This window comes from Harpegnathos saltator, unplaced genomic scaffold (assembly GCF_003227715.2).
Source record: "Harpegnathos saltator strain DR-91 unplaced genomic scaffold, Hsal_v8.6 scaffold845, whole genome shotgun sequence".
Taxonomy (NCBI): domain Eukaryota; kingdom Metazoa; phylum Arthropoda; class Insecta; order Hymenoptera; family Formicidae; genus Harpegnathos; species Harpegnathos saltator.
In genome coordinates, this window is record NW_020230699.1 from 999,139 (window position 1) to 1,012,360 (window position 13,222).

Consider the following 13,222-nt stretch of genomic DNA (forward strand, 5'->3'; position numbering starts at 1 on the left):
TAAAAGTATAGCAAACTCTCTCTGTCTCTTTCTCCCACTGGGCGAATACGTTTGCATTACAGGTTTGTACAAAAGTGCATTTCGATTAAATAAAACAGATTTTGTGATCGCCGATAATCGCGAAAGGATTGGACATTATAGGAGCGGGGGTGTATCTCGAATGATTGAAATATCTGCGAAGTGATGCGAGAATAATTGCGGAGTAAGCAAAAACACAAATATGAGTAAAGTAATTAGCCGGTGACGGCAGAGAGATCGCTCGACGCTTGATGAGAGGTTCCGTTAAGTCTCGTCCTGACCAGAAAACGCGTTGTTCCACAATTATAAGCACGCAGGAGACAGAGAGAAGCTGCGTGTCAAGGTTGCGAACTGTTTTCGTTACGGTTCCTAAGTCCCACGTCCTGCGCACGTCTTTCCGCTTCTTAGGAACTGGAGCGAGCCGAGCAAGTCAATTTAGTTCCAGGTAGTTCCCGGAGGAACAACCGGATCGCTTATCAAACAGCCGGCCGAATAGTGAGCCAACTTTTAACTGTTTTGTCCTTGTTTGCGAGAGAAAAAACAAGCGTCATATTGTGCTACTTTGAGCCGAGCAAGAATGGTATCTCTGGGGGGAGGGGAACAAGGATCATAAAGATGCTTATCTAAATTAATTTCTGCGAACCGAGTAATCAAGCGCGCCAAAGTAAAGTACGTGTTTAAACGGAAAGGATACGTTATGTGCATAACGAGATCATCACAAATTTAATTACTTATTTAATTATTTTTACACACTTGAGCAATTTCTGATGATTATTAACAATGAAGAACCGAGAATAAATTTATGTCAACGGAATCGCTTGCTACACTCAATTCCAAAACCTGTTGCTTTGCTGCACAAACCTTCTTTCTCGTATTTTACTGAGATGTAATATTAAAAAAAATATATATATATATATAATAGATATAATATTAAAAAAAATCTTAATCGCGCTACAGATCGCAGCTTCTCGAGTAATTTTCACGCAGCATGGTGTGTATGTAATTGATAATTGTGCAGAGAAAATGTAATGAGAACGATCCCATTTATCAGTCGCATGTGAGGATCAGCATGATCCGTCACGAGAATCTAACGCAGCGTATACTTAGCGAGAGCGCTTTAAGAAAAAGAAATTGCCACTTTACCTTCGGCCTTTTCCATTGAAACTGGAACGGAGGTGTCTGGTGATAAAAGACCGACGCTTGCGTCGCTGGAAATTCTGGATCCTCCCAGAGCTCACCTCGTTTCAAGCACGAACGCTTGATTCGTTCGTACTCGCTCATCACGTCCTGGAAAGCAACCGAACGGTCTTCGATTAATTCAAGCGGGTCAGAAATCGGCGGACACACGACTCAGATCCTCGTCGCTGATATCGCTTTTATTAAAATTACGTCCTCATCGATGACATCCGGGTAAAGAAAAAGTAGACTCTGCGAGTCGAGCCTACGTACGTAGGCGAGATCATAATTATGACGCGATTTGTACTCCGTCCCCGTTTCATCTCGATCGGAACAAAGCGTCGTGATAGTTACTTCTTCATTATAACCTGATAGGATTTCGCAGAAGGAGCTATTAGGCGTGTGCATGACAACAAAGACTCGATATCCTCTTAACGAGCAACTTCCTAACCAAGCCGAGTTCAGAGATTACGCTACTTAATTAATATTAATAGTTCGTTACTAATAGAGGGTGAGAATTTAACAGTACCTCTGGTCCGCGTATCGTCTTTTCATTCTTCTCTCCATCTGCTCTCGTAATTAAGACGCAATCTCGAGTAAAAGACGAGTATGAAAACCCTCTCCCGAAGCTCACCCGCAGAGCGTTTCTCGCGACGATTAATAATGCGCATTAACAAACGTCGGCGTTTGAATTGCGGGATTTGCGGGGGGGGGGGAGGGACCGCTCCTCGCGTGTTCTCACGCGCGGAATATCCACGACGATACATCGCGGGAAAACTCGACAGAAAATTCCGCGAAGTGTGAATCCGCGAGGATTTTCGGAGGAATTCGGTATCTCGCGATCGCCTCGTCGCGCTGAGCTTTTGGCGAGAAAACGCAGCGGGCCGCTTTCTCACGCACTCCTACGCGAGAGAGGGGGAGAGACGGGAGAAAGGGAGAAAGAGATACAATTCTGCCGCGAGACTCGTCCGAAATAACTCGAAACAAATCCACGCGACAAGATCGTCGAGGTGCTTCCACTTTCGGCAACATTCCCGCATTATTTGGAATCCTCTCGCCGGCCCTTTCTCACGCCGCGAGTTGCAGCTTGTTAACCCCCCTCGACGAATCTCCTCCCGATGAGACTCTCGGACGACGAGAGCAGCTCGCGAAATTCCGCTTGGCAGACGTTATGCATCGTTGCTGTGAAAAGTCTCGTAATGACGAGACTGCTGTCAGCCGAGCGAGGAGCAACAAATCACTTTCCCAATCTCCCAAGTGTCTATTCGCGCACTCGCTAATCGCCGCGCCGCGCCGGCGCGCGTTCGCGACCTCGATAATGCGCGCGCGCGTCGATAATGCGTCTTGTCGAACTCATTGTATCCAGGTCGACACTCTCTCCGCTCGTCGCGACCGCGCTTTTCACCGATCGCGCGGCTAACGACGCGGCTCTTTTGTTCGGCATTCGGCGCCACTCGACTCCTCGGAGTCATCGACACCTTTTCCTCCTCCGCAACGAAGAGAGCGGAGGAAGTATATCGAAAACACGTCGGAATGAATTATGACGATTAGCCTCGCCGGCCGTATCTGCTGCGCGTAATTTTATGCACAACAGTTTCTTCTTTCTACCAGACCGGTTCATATCGAGTAGGTAGGTTTACACCAGCGTTAGCGAGAGTGCCGCGCGACCCTGCTGGGCTCGCTCGTCTAATGGTGCCTAATGATACGGCGCTAACACGCCGAAGCGAAATTAAGAAATATCCTCCAGCGGACGCGAACATCGCGCCGGATATTCGCTCGTAAAACACGCGCGCTACACATCGACCGCGCGAGCGCGCCAGCGTGATTCATTAATATTAATGACCTCGTGATTATTAACACGTTCGATACTTATCCCGCCTGCGTGCTGCCCCCGTACTCACGTGAGCATAAATCAGTATCAAGCGGGAATAGGACACGACAAGAACGGATGCTCCGTGCGCGAATTTAGCGACGGTTATGATACAAACGTTACGACTAAATTGCCGCACACGGCTGTATCGATTACGCGCGCAGCGTAAAATCTGCTGCTGTTGTACGGGGCAATCCGACGCGCAAAGTAGTACGATAGTAGGAGTTATGGTATGTAGACATGCCGATGACAGCTATTAAGACGTAAAAAGAAACGAACGTCCCATCGTCTTGCAATCGTCGCGGAATGATACTGGCAATTCGTGCTCATTCCTGAGTATTATCGCGTGAATGACGTATTTTAGCATTTATGAAGCGTATTTTACAAGCAACCTCGAAATATCAGGCAGCTCGTCCTCGTTTAACGAGGATAGCCCGCGTGGAAGAGAGAGAAAGAGGAATATTCCGCCCTCGACTCTTCACGCCGCCGGACAAATGTCGCCATCACGCCGTGATGGGCCATTGAGCGTTGCCGCGACGGAGGGAGAGAGACAGAGAGATGTCCTCCACGCGTCAGTGAGCCGAAACGCCGTCATTAGATTTTGCAACGGCAACGCTGATAACATATTTTCACCGCGCAGGCGATAATGCGGGAGAGGCGAGAGAGGCGCGAGCGCGTCCGCGTCCGCGAGGTCGTGAAAGCGTCACAATTGCGAAATACTCAATTACATTCGTTGCCGGGGCTCGGCGCGTTCCGGTCCCGCGCATTGTTCCGAAGCCGACTAATCCCGCCGATGGTGGCGCACCAATTAAGATCGTAATAAAACAGCACAGCGGATAATTACCGCGGCGGCCAGAGAGGTCCTGCCTCATTTCGCGCCGCGACTCGTCGCTGTGTTTCTTCTTTCTGGCGCGTCGCGTGCCCTCCTCTCTTCCCTACGCGCGAACAATTCTGTTTCGTTGCGTGAAAGCACCTTGGCATACCAGGCTGAGGCGTGTCTTTTTGCATTGTCGTCGCTCGACAAAAGAGTCGTACGCGGCTCTCTTGTCTCTATTGTGCGCGAATCCCACCCGCTTGTTTTCCGCTAATACCCAGGTAAAACGAATAGGAGAATCACGATGACGTGTCGAGAAGACGAGAGAGAGAGAGAGACGATTTTTTTATCACGATTCCATCATTTTCTCGTCATTTCGACGTCATTGCATGCCCGCACGTCGCGGATTTAGTATCGTCTCGTCTGTCGACTGGAGCCGCTTCACACCCTTTTCTCCAAACCGATTACTTCACGGCTAACTATTCTCCCACGAGGTGCGCGAGATGTCTTTCCGGCGGCTGAAACATGAGGAACAGCGAAAGCCAATAGCCTTGGGCGAAGCTGGTATTTTCGCATAAATCTCGCACAGGCGAAACGCCGCGAAGCGGGTGCGCGATTACGCATCTCCGCCGCCGCCGCCGCCGCCGCGGCCGCTTTGTAAATCGCGAAAATAGCCCTTAATCTACATGTCCGAGCTCAAAGCCACTTTATCTATCCAAGAGCAATGCGAGAGTACGGTTATAACGACTAAAATTGCGGAAGGCCAACGTGGAGCGCGGTATCGCGCGGATCCGCGCGGTCCACCTCGGCTGAGGCGAGCTATAAAGGCTTTCTCGACAACCATCGGCGCAGACATCGTAGTACATACATACATACACATACACACACGCGGGCACGCACGCACGCACACAGCATACCGCGTGTGCCTCAAGGCCGCGGGAGAACCAAGCATGAAACTAGTTCGACCGGTACGAGAGTATGGTAGCTATTATATGCCTAACGTGTATAGTAGATCGCTCAAGCGCTCGCTTTAGCGGAAGGCGATGCTGGAGAATTCACCGCGTGTATAATGCATCGGCATCGGCACCGACGAGTCCTCGAGAGACACCCTCGGGAAATAAAACCGTGGATACACACCGACATCGATCTCTCGCTCATGTCTGTCGAGCGTTGCCCGTCCGAACGCACAAGCGGGCACGACGGGCCGAGATTCCTCGTGACTTTTTCCGCGGAACGCACGCTTCGCTAAACGCGAGAGTCGTTTCGAACGCGGTGACGGCGACCGTCGCGATTCGACACACCGGACGTGAAATCATTCGAGAAATAATGCAGAGGAGGCTCGCGGGGGAGTCGCGTCCCTCTTCTTCGTGCGTCGGATCGTGTGCGACGCGAGAATGGTTCTCAATGTGGCGTGTCTGCGACGTGTTCGTACAGAGTCGCGGTTCTTGAAGAGAAACGCATACGTACGATCGGTGGGAGGCGGCAGTCTCTCTCCATCGAGTGTGCAAAATCGTTTGCACAACGGCAGCCTTGAAAAATCCGAGCCCGGAAGTGTGAAAAGTGCGAGCCTCTCTCCGGCTCCCTCCTGTTCTTTGTTGTGAGCCAGCGCGACACGTCGATGTGGAAACTCGCGGGTAAAAATGATTTCAAGTAAAAACAGGTTGAGGTAGCCGCATGAGCGAGCGAAGGAGCTAGCGGGCGAGCGGACGGGCGCGATCGTTGATGACTAATCGTATACTTTCTACCGGTCGGAGAATTTTTACGCTCAGCTTACACGTGCGGCCTTGAGACTGCGGGCGCATCCGAGCGAGGTGGTGAGCTCGCAGGGCGAGAAGCAGCGTGCTTCTTCGTGACTCGGCGAGATGGCCGAATGATCGTGCGGAAACGGGCGCGCGAGGAGCCCTTTTCTGCTTCTTCTTCTTCTTCTACTTCTTCTTATTTTTCTTCTTCTTTTTCTTCTTCTTCTTCTTCTTGTCGCGCGATTCTTCCTGCCGCGATTCTCGACACGTCACTCTCCGTAAAGAACGTTCCAGATGCGCGAGAGCCGTCCGGGCGGAAAGACTTTACGTCGGTCACGTGTCTCAACGGCGTGTTATTACGTTCACTTTGTTCCACAAAACGAGCAAGGCCGGCCCCGTGTGATTGACGCGCGTCGACAACGGCCGAGCGCCGTTCGGTCGAGCGTGCAAAAGTCGTCTTTTTACTTGACGCGATTTGCAGGAAGCTCAAGTTCAATGATCGGGACCAACTACTGCTACGGCAATTCTACGTGAAGACCCTCCTTCGCAGAGAGGACGAAGTGTCGCTGGAAGATGTTCCGTCTTTGTGGATATATTCCGCGTCTCGCGTCTCGCGTAACCGAGATTTATATCGCGCACGCACGTGCGTTTGACGCTTAAAAGCGCGAGCGTTTCTTTTCTTACGTCAAATTAGCCCGAAGCTACACGTTGAGCAAACACCATCGGGAATCGATCGATTTCACTTAGAAGGCGAGGTCTGAGCAAAGTCCCTCACCGATTCTGACGAGCCTTCGATGTATCGTAAACGAGCCAAAAATAAGAGACGCGTAGATTTTTTACAAGCACTTTCTCTCGCACGTTTAGAGGTCGGGACAACACTTCGACGTTAATTCCACACACGTACCTTCTACTTAAAACCGTGAAATATACGAGAAAATATTTTTCACCGGAATTTCATTTAATGCACTATATAATTGCGCACTCAAATTTCTGTAAGTCGAAGGCCGCGATCCAAGAAATACAGACGAGAAGATCGCACGGTGTAAAAAGTGACACGCACTCGTAGTAAATCAACGATAATGACTATTTATTCAGTTACAAAAATCGTGACCAATCCGAAAACGTGTCTTAGTCGTAAAGAAAGAAACGCGTAAGGAAACCGAGGCCGAGAAGAAAGAGAATCCCCTTTTCCTGTTCGTCGCTTCTAAATATTGCTGTCGAATCGTCCAGGAAATTTCTTATTGGTTCACGTTGATGCGCCAGCGGGCAAAGCCAACGAGTCGTAGTATCATTCAGAACATGTTTATCGATGTGATATATTGTTCAATACATACTGATCGGAGATTCACAAATAATAGCTAACAACCAGAACAACAGTTTCGCTCACCGAATCTATTCGATTGAGATCTGCTTATTTTCCTCATTTAATTCGTCCTCGAATATAATCTAATGGTTCTAACGTCAAATATTCTACGGTCTCGACGGAGTTTGTGTCCGCTGGACTGTTCGCATTTCGATATTTTCCAACAGTTCAATATTTTTCTATCCTTTATCCTCATCATCTTTACGAATTTTTTACGAACTGCAGAGTCCTCGCAGAGATGAGTTTTGCGAAACCTTCGCGGAGAGAAAATTAAGTAGAATTATACGGCAAATTCAAGCGTGCGCCGTGCATAACAAAATTATTACCTGATGTCGCAGTTTTGAGTCGCGTATGTAAGTAAATGCGGAGACGCAACGCGAGACTAGCGGCGGCGCGTAAGTAGATGCAGACACGCCGCGTCGTACGAGCCGCGTGCGACACGGCGAAGGAGACGCGCAACGCGCGTCTACGACTACTGGCAGCGTCTAAGTGGATACAGACGCGCACCGCTTCGTACGCGCCGAGCGCGAAGAGTTACGCCGACAGCGAGGTAGACGCAATGCGTGTGCGACTACTGGCAGCGCTTAAGTAGATGCAGACGCAGCGTGTCTGTCGTACGCGGCGCCTCGCGTAGACGCGTCCGCGCGACTACTTGCACATGTTTTTGGCTTCCCTTACAATATATCCCAAGGCTCGTTGAAAATTGGCGAAGGACACTTCCAGACGCTTCCTTTGTCAGCGTTAAACGCACGATGAGAGAACACGCTTTAAATTCCCCCCCCCCTCCAGCGTATAGGGGGAAACGACTTTACCTCCCTCGGCAATATTTCCCGATGAAAATTCTTAGCTTTCTAAGCATTATTCCGGCGCCGCGTTGTAGCGACTAAGCGGAGATGCATGTTCACTTAACGGTGCTCGGCAGCGAGCGAGCGCTCTTCGTAACCTCGTGAACTGTGACCCTAATTTCCTCCTCTCTATTATAACTCGCTCCATTTTTCTCCCCGCGATTATGCCGCCCCCGTGAATTCCGTTGCCTAGCTCGTCAAAATATCGCAGGCAAGCTCCTTTGATATTATGCGCTACAATCACGAGGCGATAATGGCTCTTTCCTGCTTACCATGAAGTGTAAAATCCGATCGTTGACGTCCAACGTCTATGTTACCGATATAGCTTTCCAGCTTTCTTTAATTTAATTAATTTTAACGGTAAAAAAAGATAGCTCGTTTACTTGTCTCCGATTAACCGTCTCGATCTAAGTATTCCCAAAATAACGACAAGCATTAAACGAGACAATTTACACCGTAAGAAAATTGTCACTTGTATCATTTTTATGTTTTGTTTATTTATCTTATCTTTTATTTCACCTTGCTATTGCTTATTTTTACTTCACTTCGTTTTGTCCATGAAATTTAAAATATTCACGCGTTCATTCAGGCTTTTGTCACAGCACACTCGCCTTTGTGTCAACTTTTATTCTAAGCGAGGGAATTTTGCTGCCCCTTGGCGCATCTCAAGTTAAATATAACATAAATATAGATTCGCGTCCCTAGCGAGAGAGAGAGATGAAATAGTCGGATTCTCCGCTGGTAACTTTCGTTTTATTGAAGCTCGCGCGGCAGTATTTCAAGCGGCGGTTTACGATCGGGAATAAAACTGAAGTCCGCGTGGCGGACGCTGGTTCCGCGCCAATGGCACAAAGCCGGACAGTAAAGCGGGAAAATGACAGTAATTTCGATTATGCATAATTCGCCGGGTCCTACCGATCTCTCTCCCTCTGTTTCTCAGCAAGAACACTTTCTCCAGTCGACACAGTCGTTCTCAGCTCTTACGAGATCCGCGAACTCGACGTAGTCAGCCTTACGGCACGTCTGCCCGATGCAATTCAAACCGCCACGGAGCCTCGCGGCTCACAGGTGAGCTTTTGAATGTCTCGACTTACCTGGAAGTCGTGCGTAATCATCGTCGATCGGTTTTCCGTCGAGTTCGCGCGCGCGTTTGCGTAATCGACAATTCACGCACGATTTCCTTGCCGGAAGTCCGGAGCACGACACTTCCGCACCCGGCGCCCGGTCCAACATTTTCACTCGACGCGAAACTAGAAACTTAGAAAGTTGCGCCGTCTGTGGGACGCATTCAAATGCTCGGCTCTGCGGAAAATTGGGCGAGCGCGGGAGCGTCGTTAATCTTCGCGAAACGAAGCAACTTTGCAAACACAATGTCGTACCGGCCGTTTCAACCAGAAACTTCACCCGGCAAGTCTGACGAAACAAAGAGAAAGAGAGAGAGAGAGAGAGAGAGAGAGAGGAAGGCAGAGAAAGAGAGAGGCAGAACCGCGTTCTTTCTTACACTCATTGTGACGCCAAGATGGATACACATCGATGAATAAATCGAGATATATCCGCGCAGATAATTTCTCAGGTGAAATTACATTTCTCCTGCGTGAGTTTCAGACGTTTTACTGATCGGATGAAAACTCGACTCCATTATTCTTAAAATTAATCTCCGAACAAGGACAACGAAACAGGTATCAATAGCAACAAGATACCAGAGATGCCGCGGAATAATTATTATCTCCGTTGATGAAACGATCTTTGGTCGCTACGCGATAACAAAATAATCCCTGATACTTTAATCCGCGATTCTACAGCGACGAAAAACTGGTACGCAAGTACCGTGGACAATCTGTTCATCTGCCACTGCAGCTTTCGACGCTTTTCACCGGCCGCGTCCTTGCGGCTCTGTTCCGTTACAAGCTACATCGACATGTTTACATAATACTTCACCTACACGATGCATCAACGCGCGTCTGGCGGTGGAGTTACACATCGACGTCGAAAGTGGATTCGCGTGTAAACACTTCGGGCAAACTTATCGCGTAAGTAGGAGCGATAGCGGAGCACGTGTTGTACAACACGCCTGGGATCTCGCTTCTTCTCATCGCTTCTCGCTGATCAGTCCTTTAATTAACTGGCTGCTCCTTTACGCAAGAGTCCCATCGGTTTTTCATAAATGTCGTTTTACGCGCACGGAGGAAGGAAGAGGCTGCTTGAATTAACCACGTGACAATGTGAATGAACCAAGCGGCGTTCTCCTTTCGGAAGAAACAGAAGTCCCAGCAACTGCACTTTTGCTCGACCGAATTTCTCATTCTTCGAATCGAACTCGGTTCTTAAGAATCGAAAATTCCGTTTCCTTTCCGAAACAAGTTTCACTCGATCATCGTCGCGTCAATCCGATCGGTCCTTTTTCTCCGCATACCGAGTGAAGATGAAAAGATGCCTGTGTGGGGATTTAAAAAAAAAAATATATATATATATATCGATCGGTACGCACTTCCTACAGCGCGTCACACGCAATATCGGAAGGAACGGACCGGAGTCCGTTCAGGCTCTCCTGCCCGAAATAGTTCATCCCGTATTCTTCGCATGAGGTCCTTCGTACGCGATCCCTTCGTACGATAATCGGACGAGCCGTAAGCAGCCGCTCGTGCTCCCACTCCCTTGGCAAATACCGGAAATTTGTGCAAGAGCCTTAACGTTATCGTCCGGCCGATCGAAGGAACGCGACTCTTGATCTTCCACGCGCGTCCGCTCTATCTCGGTTCCACCGCCGGCTCTTCGCTTCGCTCTATGTCCGAGTCTTGTGTGCGTCCAACGACCAGGTTTCCTCGGACTTATCTCGATGGTGAAGAGCTCCATGTACATCAACTTAGCCTTCGATGGGTTCAAGATTTTCCCCGTTGCAGGAAATATTCGATTGGACGAGCTCCGTGCGTGAGCCGCGCTTCTCTCGACGATAGAGATTGAATGTTTCTTTCAATCCCGAAACGTGATTTCGACTCAAGTGGTAAATCTACTCAAACATAAACGCTCACAAAGTCAGTCACGACTCGACGTACAGTTTATATAACGTGCAGACCTGATTCTGGCGATAAGAAATTGTCCAGCCCCGGTCACATTCTCCTCGATTAGTCCTCCTCCGTTTTATCGAAACAAAGTTATCTCCAGCTCTTATCGGTACGCTCGATTGTAAATTAAGGACTAATCAACGCGGAATAACTTCGCGCTCAGTCAGTCGTTATTTTGTACGTTCAAACGTGAACGGCACTTCCGCAAGTCGACTTGAGAGCTGAGCCAGCTTTGCATACTGGTTTCCCTTTTTTAGCGCATTCTTCCGCTCGGCTCAATCAAATATACGAGTGACAAGGCGGTTATTTACGAGAGGCAAATTGCGCCGGTAATGTAAACGCCGTCGTCTTTCGCTCGCTCATTCGCTCGCTCGCCAGGAGAGAAGAAGAGTGAAATCATAAATCGTCGTGTTCTTCGAAACGCGCGCTGCTTAATTCCACCTCGCGCTCGCCTCGGCTCGCGAAGCACCGAGCGAGAACGACTTCGCGTACCGAGACGCATCATAGTATCCTCCAGCTGACACTAATTTCATCCCGAACGGATACTGATTTACGGGGACTCGCCCAACGAGTCGAGTTTCCTCGGCGAGAGGGATCACTTAGCCGTTTTTCTGGAGCCGATCCTCCGCTCGGGGTTGCCGCTTTCTTCTCGCTCGCGGATCGCGATCCGACTCCCTCGCCGACTTGAGCCTGCAATTGACTTCTTCGACCCTGAACGATCCCCTCGAATGTTCCGAGAAACACTTTCGTCGGATGATCTAAGTCCGATGACTAATAATTTCTGCTAGTCCGACGGATACTCCATCGGCGCAAATTGATTCGCCCGTTAATTCGAGAAATCGTCGACATCGGTGAAAGTCTCGCGGCCGGGATATTTCCATAAATCGCGGCCTTAAGTCGCGCGCGTGTGTGTGTGTTTTTCCGCATTTTTATACGTAATAACCGATTGAATCGCGTTACATTCTCACGATGACGGGACGCGAATGCTCTCTCGCTTCGACGTCGTCAATCATGTGCGTGATTTCCATTAGAGGAATTCCATTCGGAGAATCTTGTTGATATCAAACGGACACTCGCGGATCGAGAGATTAAGATCGACCTTGCGTTTGCATTCTCGACATCTTAATCACACCGCGCACAATGCTCCGACGCGTGTATTAATTGCCGCGAATATTTAACACGCAAATCTCTCTTTCTCTCGCTGTCTCCTTTACACACTCTCTCTCTCTCTCTCTCTCTCTCTCGTCTCGAGGACTTGCCTTGTACTTTTTCGGTCTTTTCCACACGGATCGATGAAACGAGCCGGGTTCCTTCAGTGTCCTTGAGTTCCTCTCGAGAGTTCATCGTATCCCTCTCTCTGCTTTATTCTTCGCTTCGGGTTGCAATCCTTTCTTCGTCTTCTTCTTCTTCCTCCTCCTCCTCTGTTCTTCGCATCAAGCGATGCTCACACCGAGTCACTTTCGACCGGGAATTCTCGGAACACAAATTTGAGGTATCTAGCAAAACTTTAGGTATAAAGAGCCAGAGTAGCTCTTCTCTCTCTCTCTCTCTCTCTCTCTCTCTCTCTCTCATCCCCTCTCCGCCCCCTCCCCCTCTTTCTCTCTTCGTCGAGCGCAGGAGTGGAATCTAATCATCCGCGGTAAACGCGGATGGGGCCAACTTTGAAACTCAATGTCGGGGCAAATCCTACGAAGCCGACGTGCGCTTGCGAGAGAGTGTAAATGCATAAAACAACTTTCCACGACACGGAGGAGAATAAATACCGCGGGCGAGAGCACTATTACGGCACGACCGAGCGACCGGGCGAGGAAACCGCAACACCTACGCGAGAATGTAAAAGTCGTAGTCGCGTAACGACGCGGCCGGCCGGCCGGTCGGTCCGCGTAAGGGCCCGGTGCGTTCCACGCGCGGCGATACGTTCTGTGCCTTTAACGCGCAGCGGATTAATAAATCACGAGGCTGCGCACCCTCCCGGAGGAGAGACGTTCTCCTTCTCTCCCTCTCCCTCTCGGCGGCCGGCGAATTTTTCCAGCCGGGGTTTCGCTCGCGGCAGAGAGAACGAGGAGAAGAGCTGCGTCTGACGGCGGTAAATTCCAAGCGGCGACGAGAACGCGCCTCCACCTTTATCCGAGGATGCCTACAACTTTCTACGATCTGTTCCACGACAATTCGTAGCCACACTGCCTGCTACGAGTGTGCCTCGTGTGTGTGTGTGTGTGTGTGTGTGTTTCTGCATATGTGATGATGTTGTTGGACACCGGCCTCTCCCCTATCGATGCTTCTCTACCGTATTCGACGTATTCGCGTCTTCGTAATTTGTGTGTTTCGAGGTCGT

At 49.6% G+C, this 13,222-nt stretch overlaps 1 protein-coding gene across 4 annotated transcripts in view; it reads right to left on the minus strand.

Annotated features, from left to right (window-relative positions):
* The window catches only part of CalpC (calpain C), a 37,963-nt gene that overhangs the window by 20,838 nt on the left and 3,903 nt on the right, over positions 1-13,222 (minus strand). The window contains exons 1-2 of one of the 4 annotated variants that reach the window (XM_025307336.1): positions 10,314-12,083; positions 1,162-1,305 (exon numbers count right to left, since the gene is read on the minus strand). In XM_025307336.1, the coding sequence (XP_025163121.1) occupies positions 1,162-1,299 (138 nt within the window). In that variant the 5' untranslated portion in view covers positions 1,300-1,305; positions 10,314-12,083. Of the gene's footprint in view, positions 1-1,161; positions 1,306-7,306; positions 7,553-8,919; positions 9,235-10,313; positions 12,084-13,222 lie in introns of those variants that run through there. The other 3 variants (XM_025307335.1, XM_011145182.3, XM_011145181.3) reach the window with 3 other exon arrangements.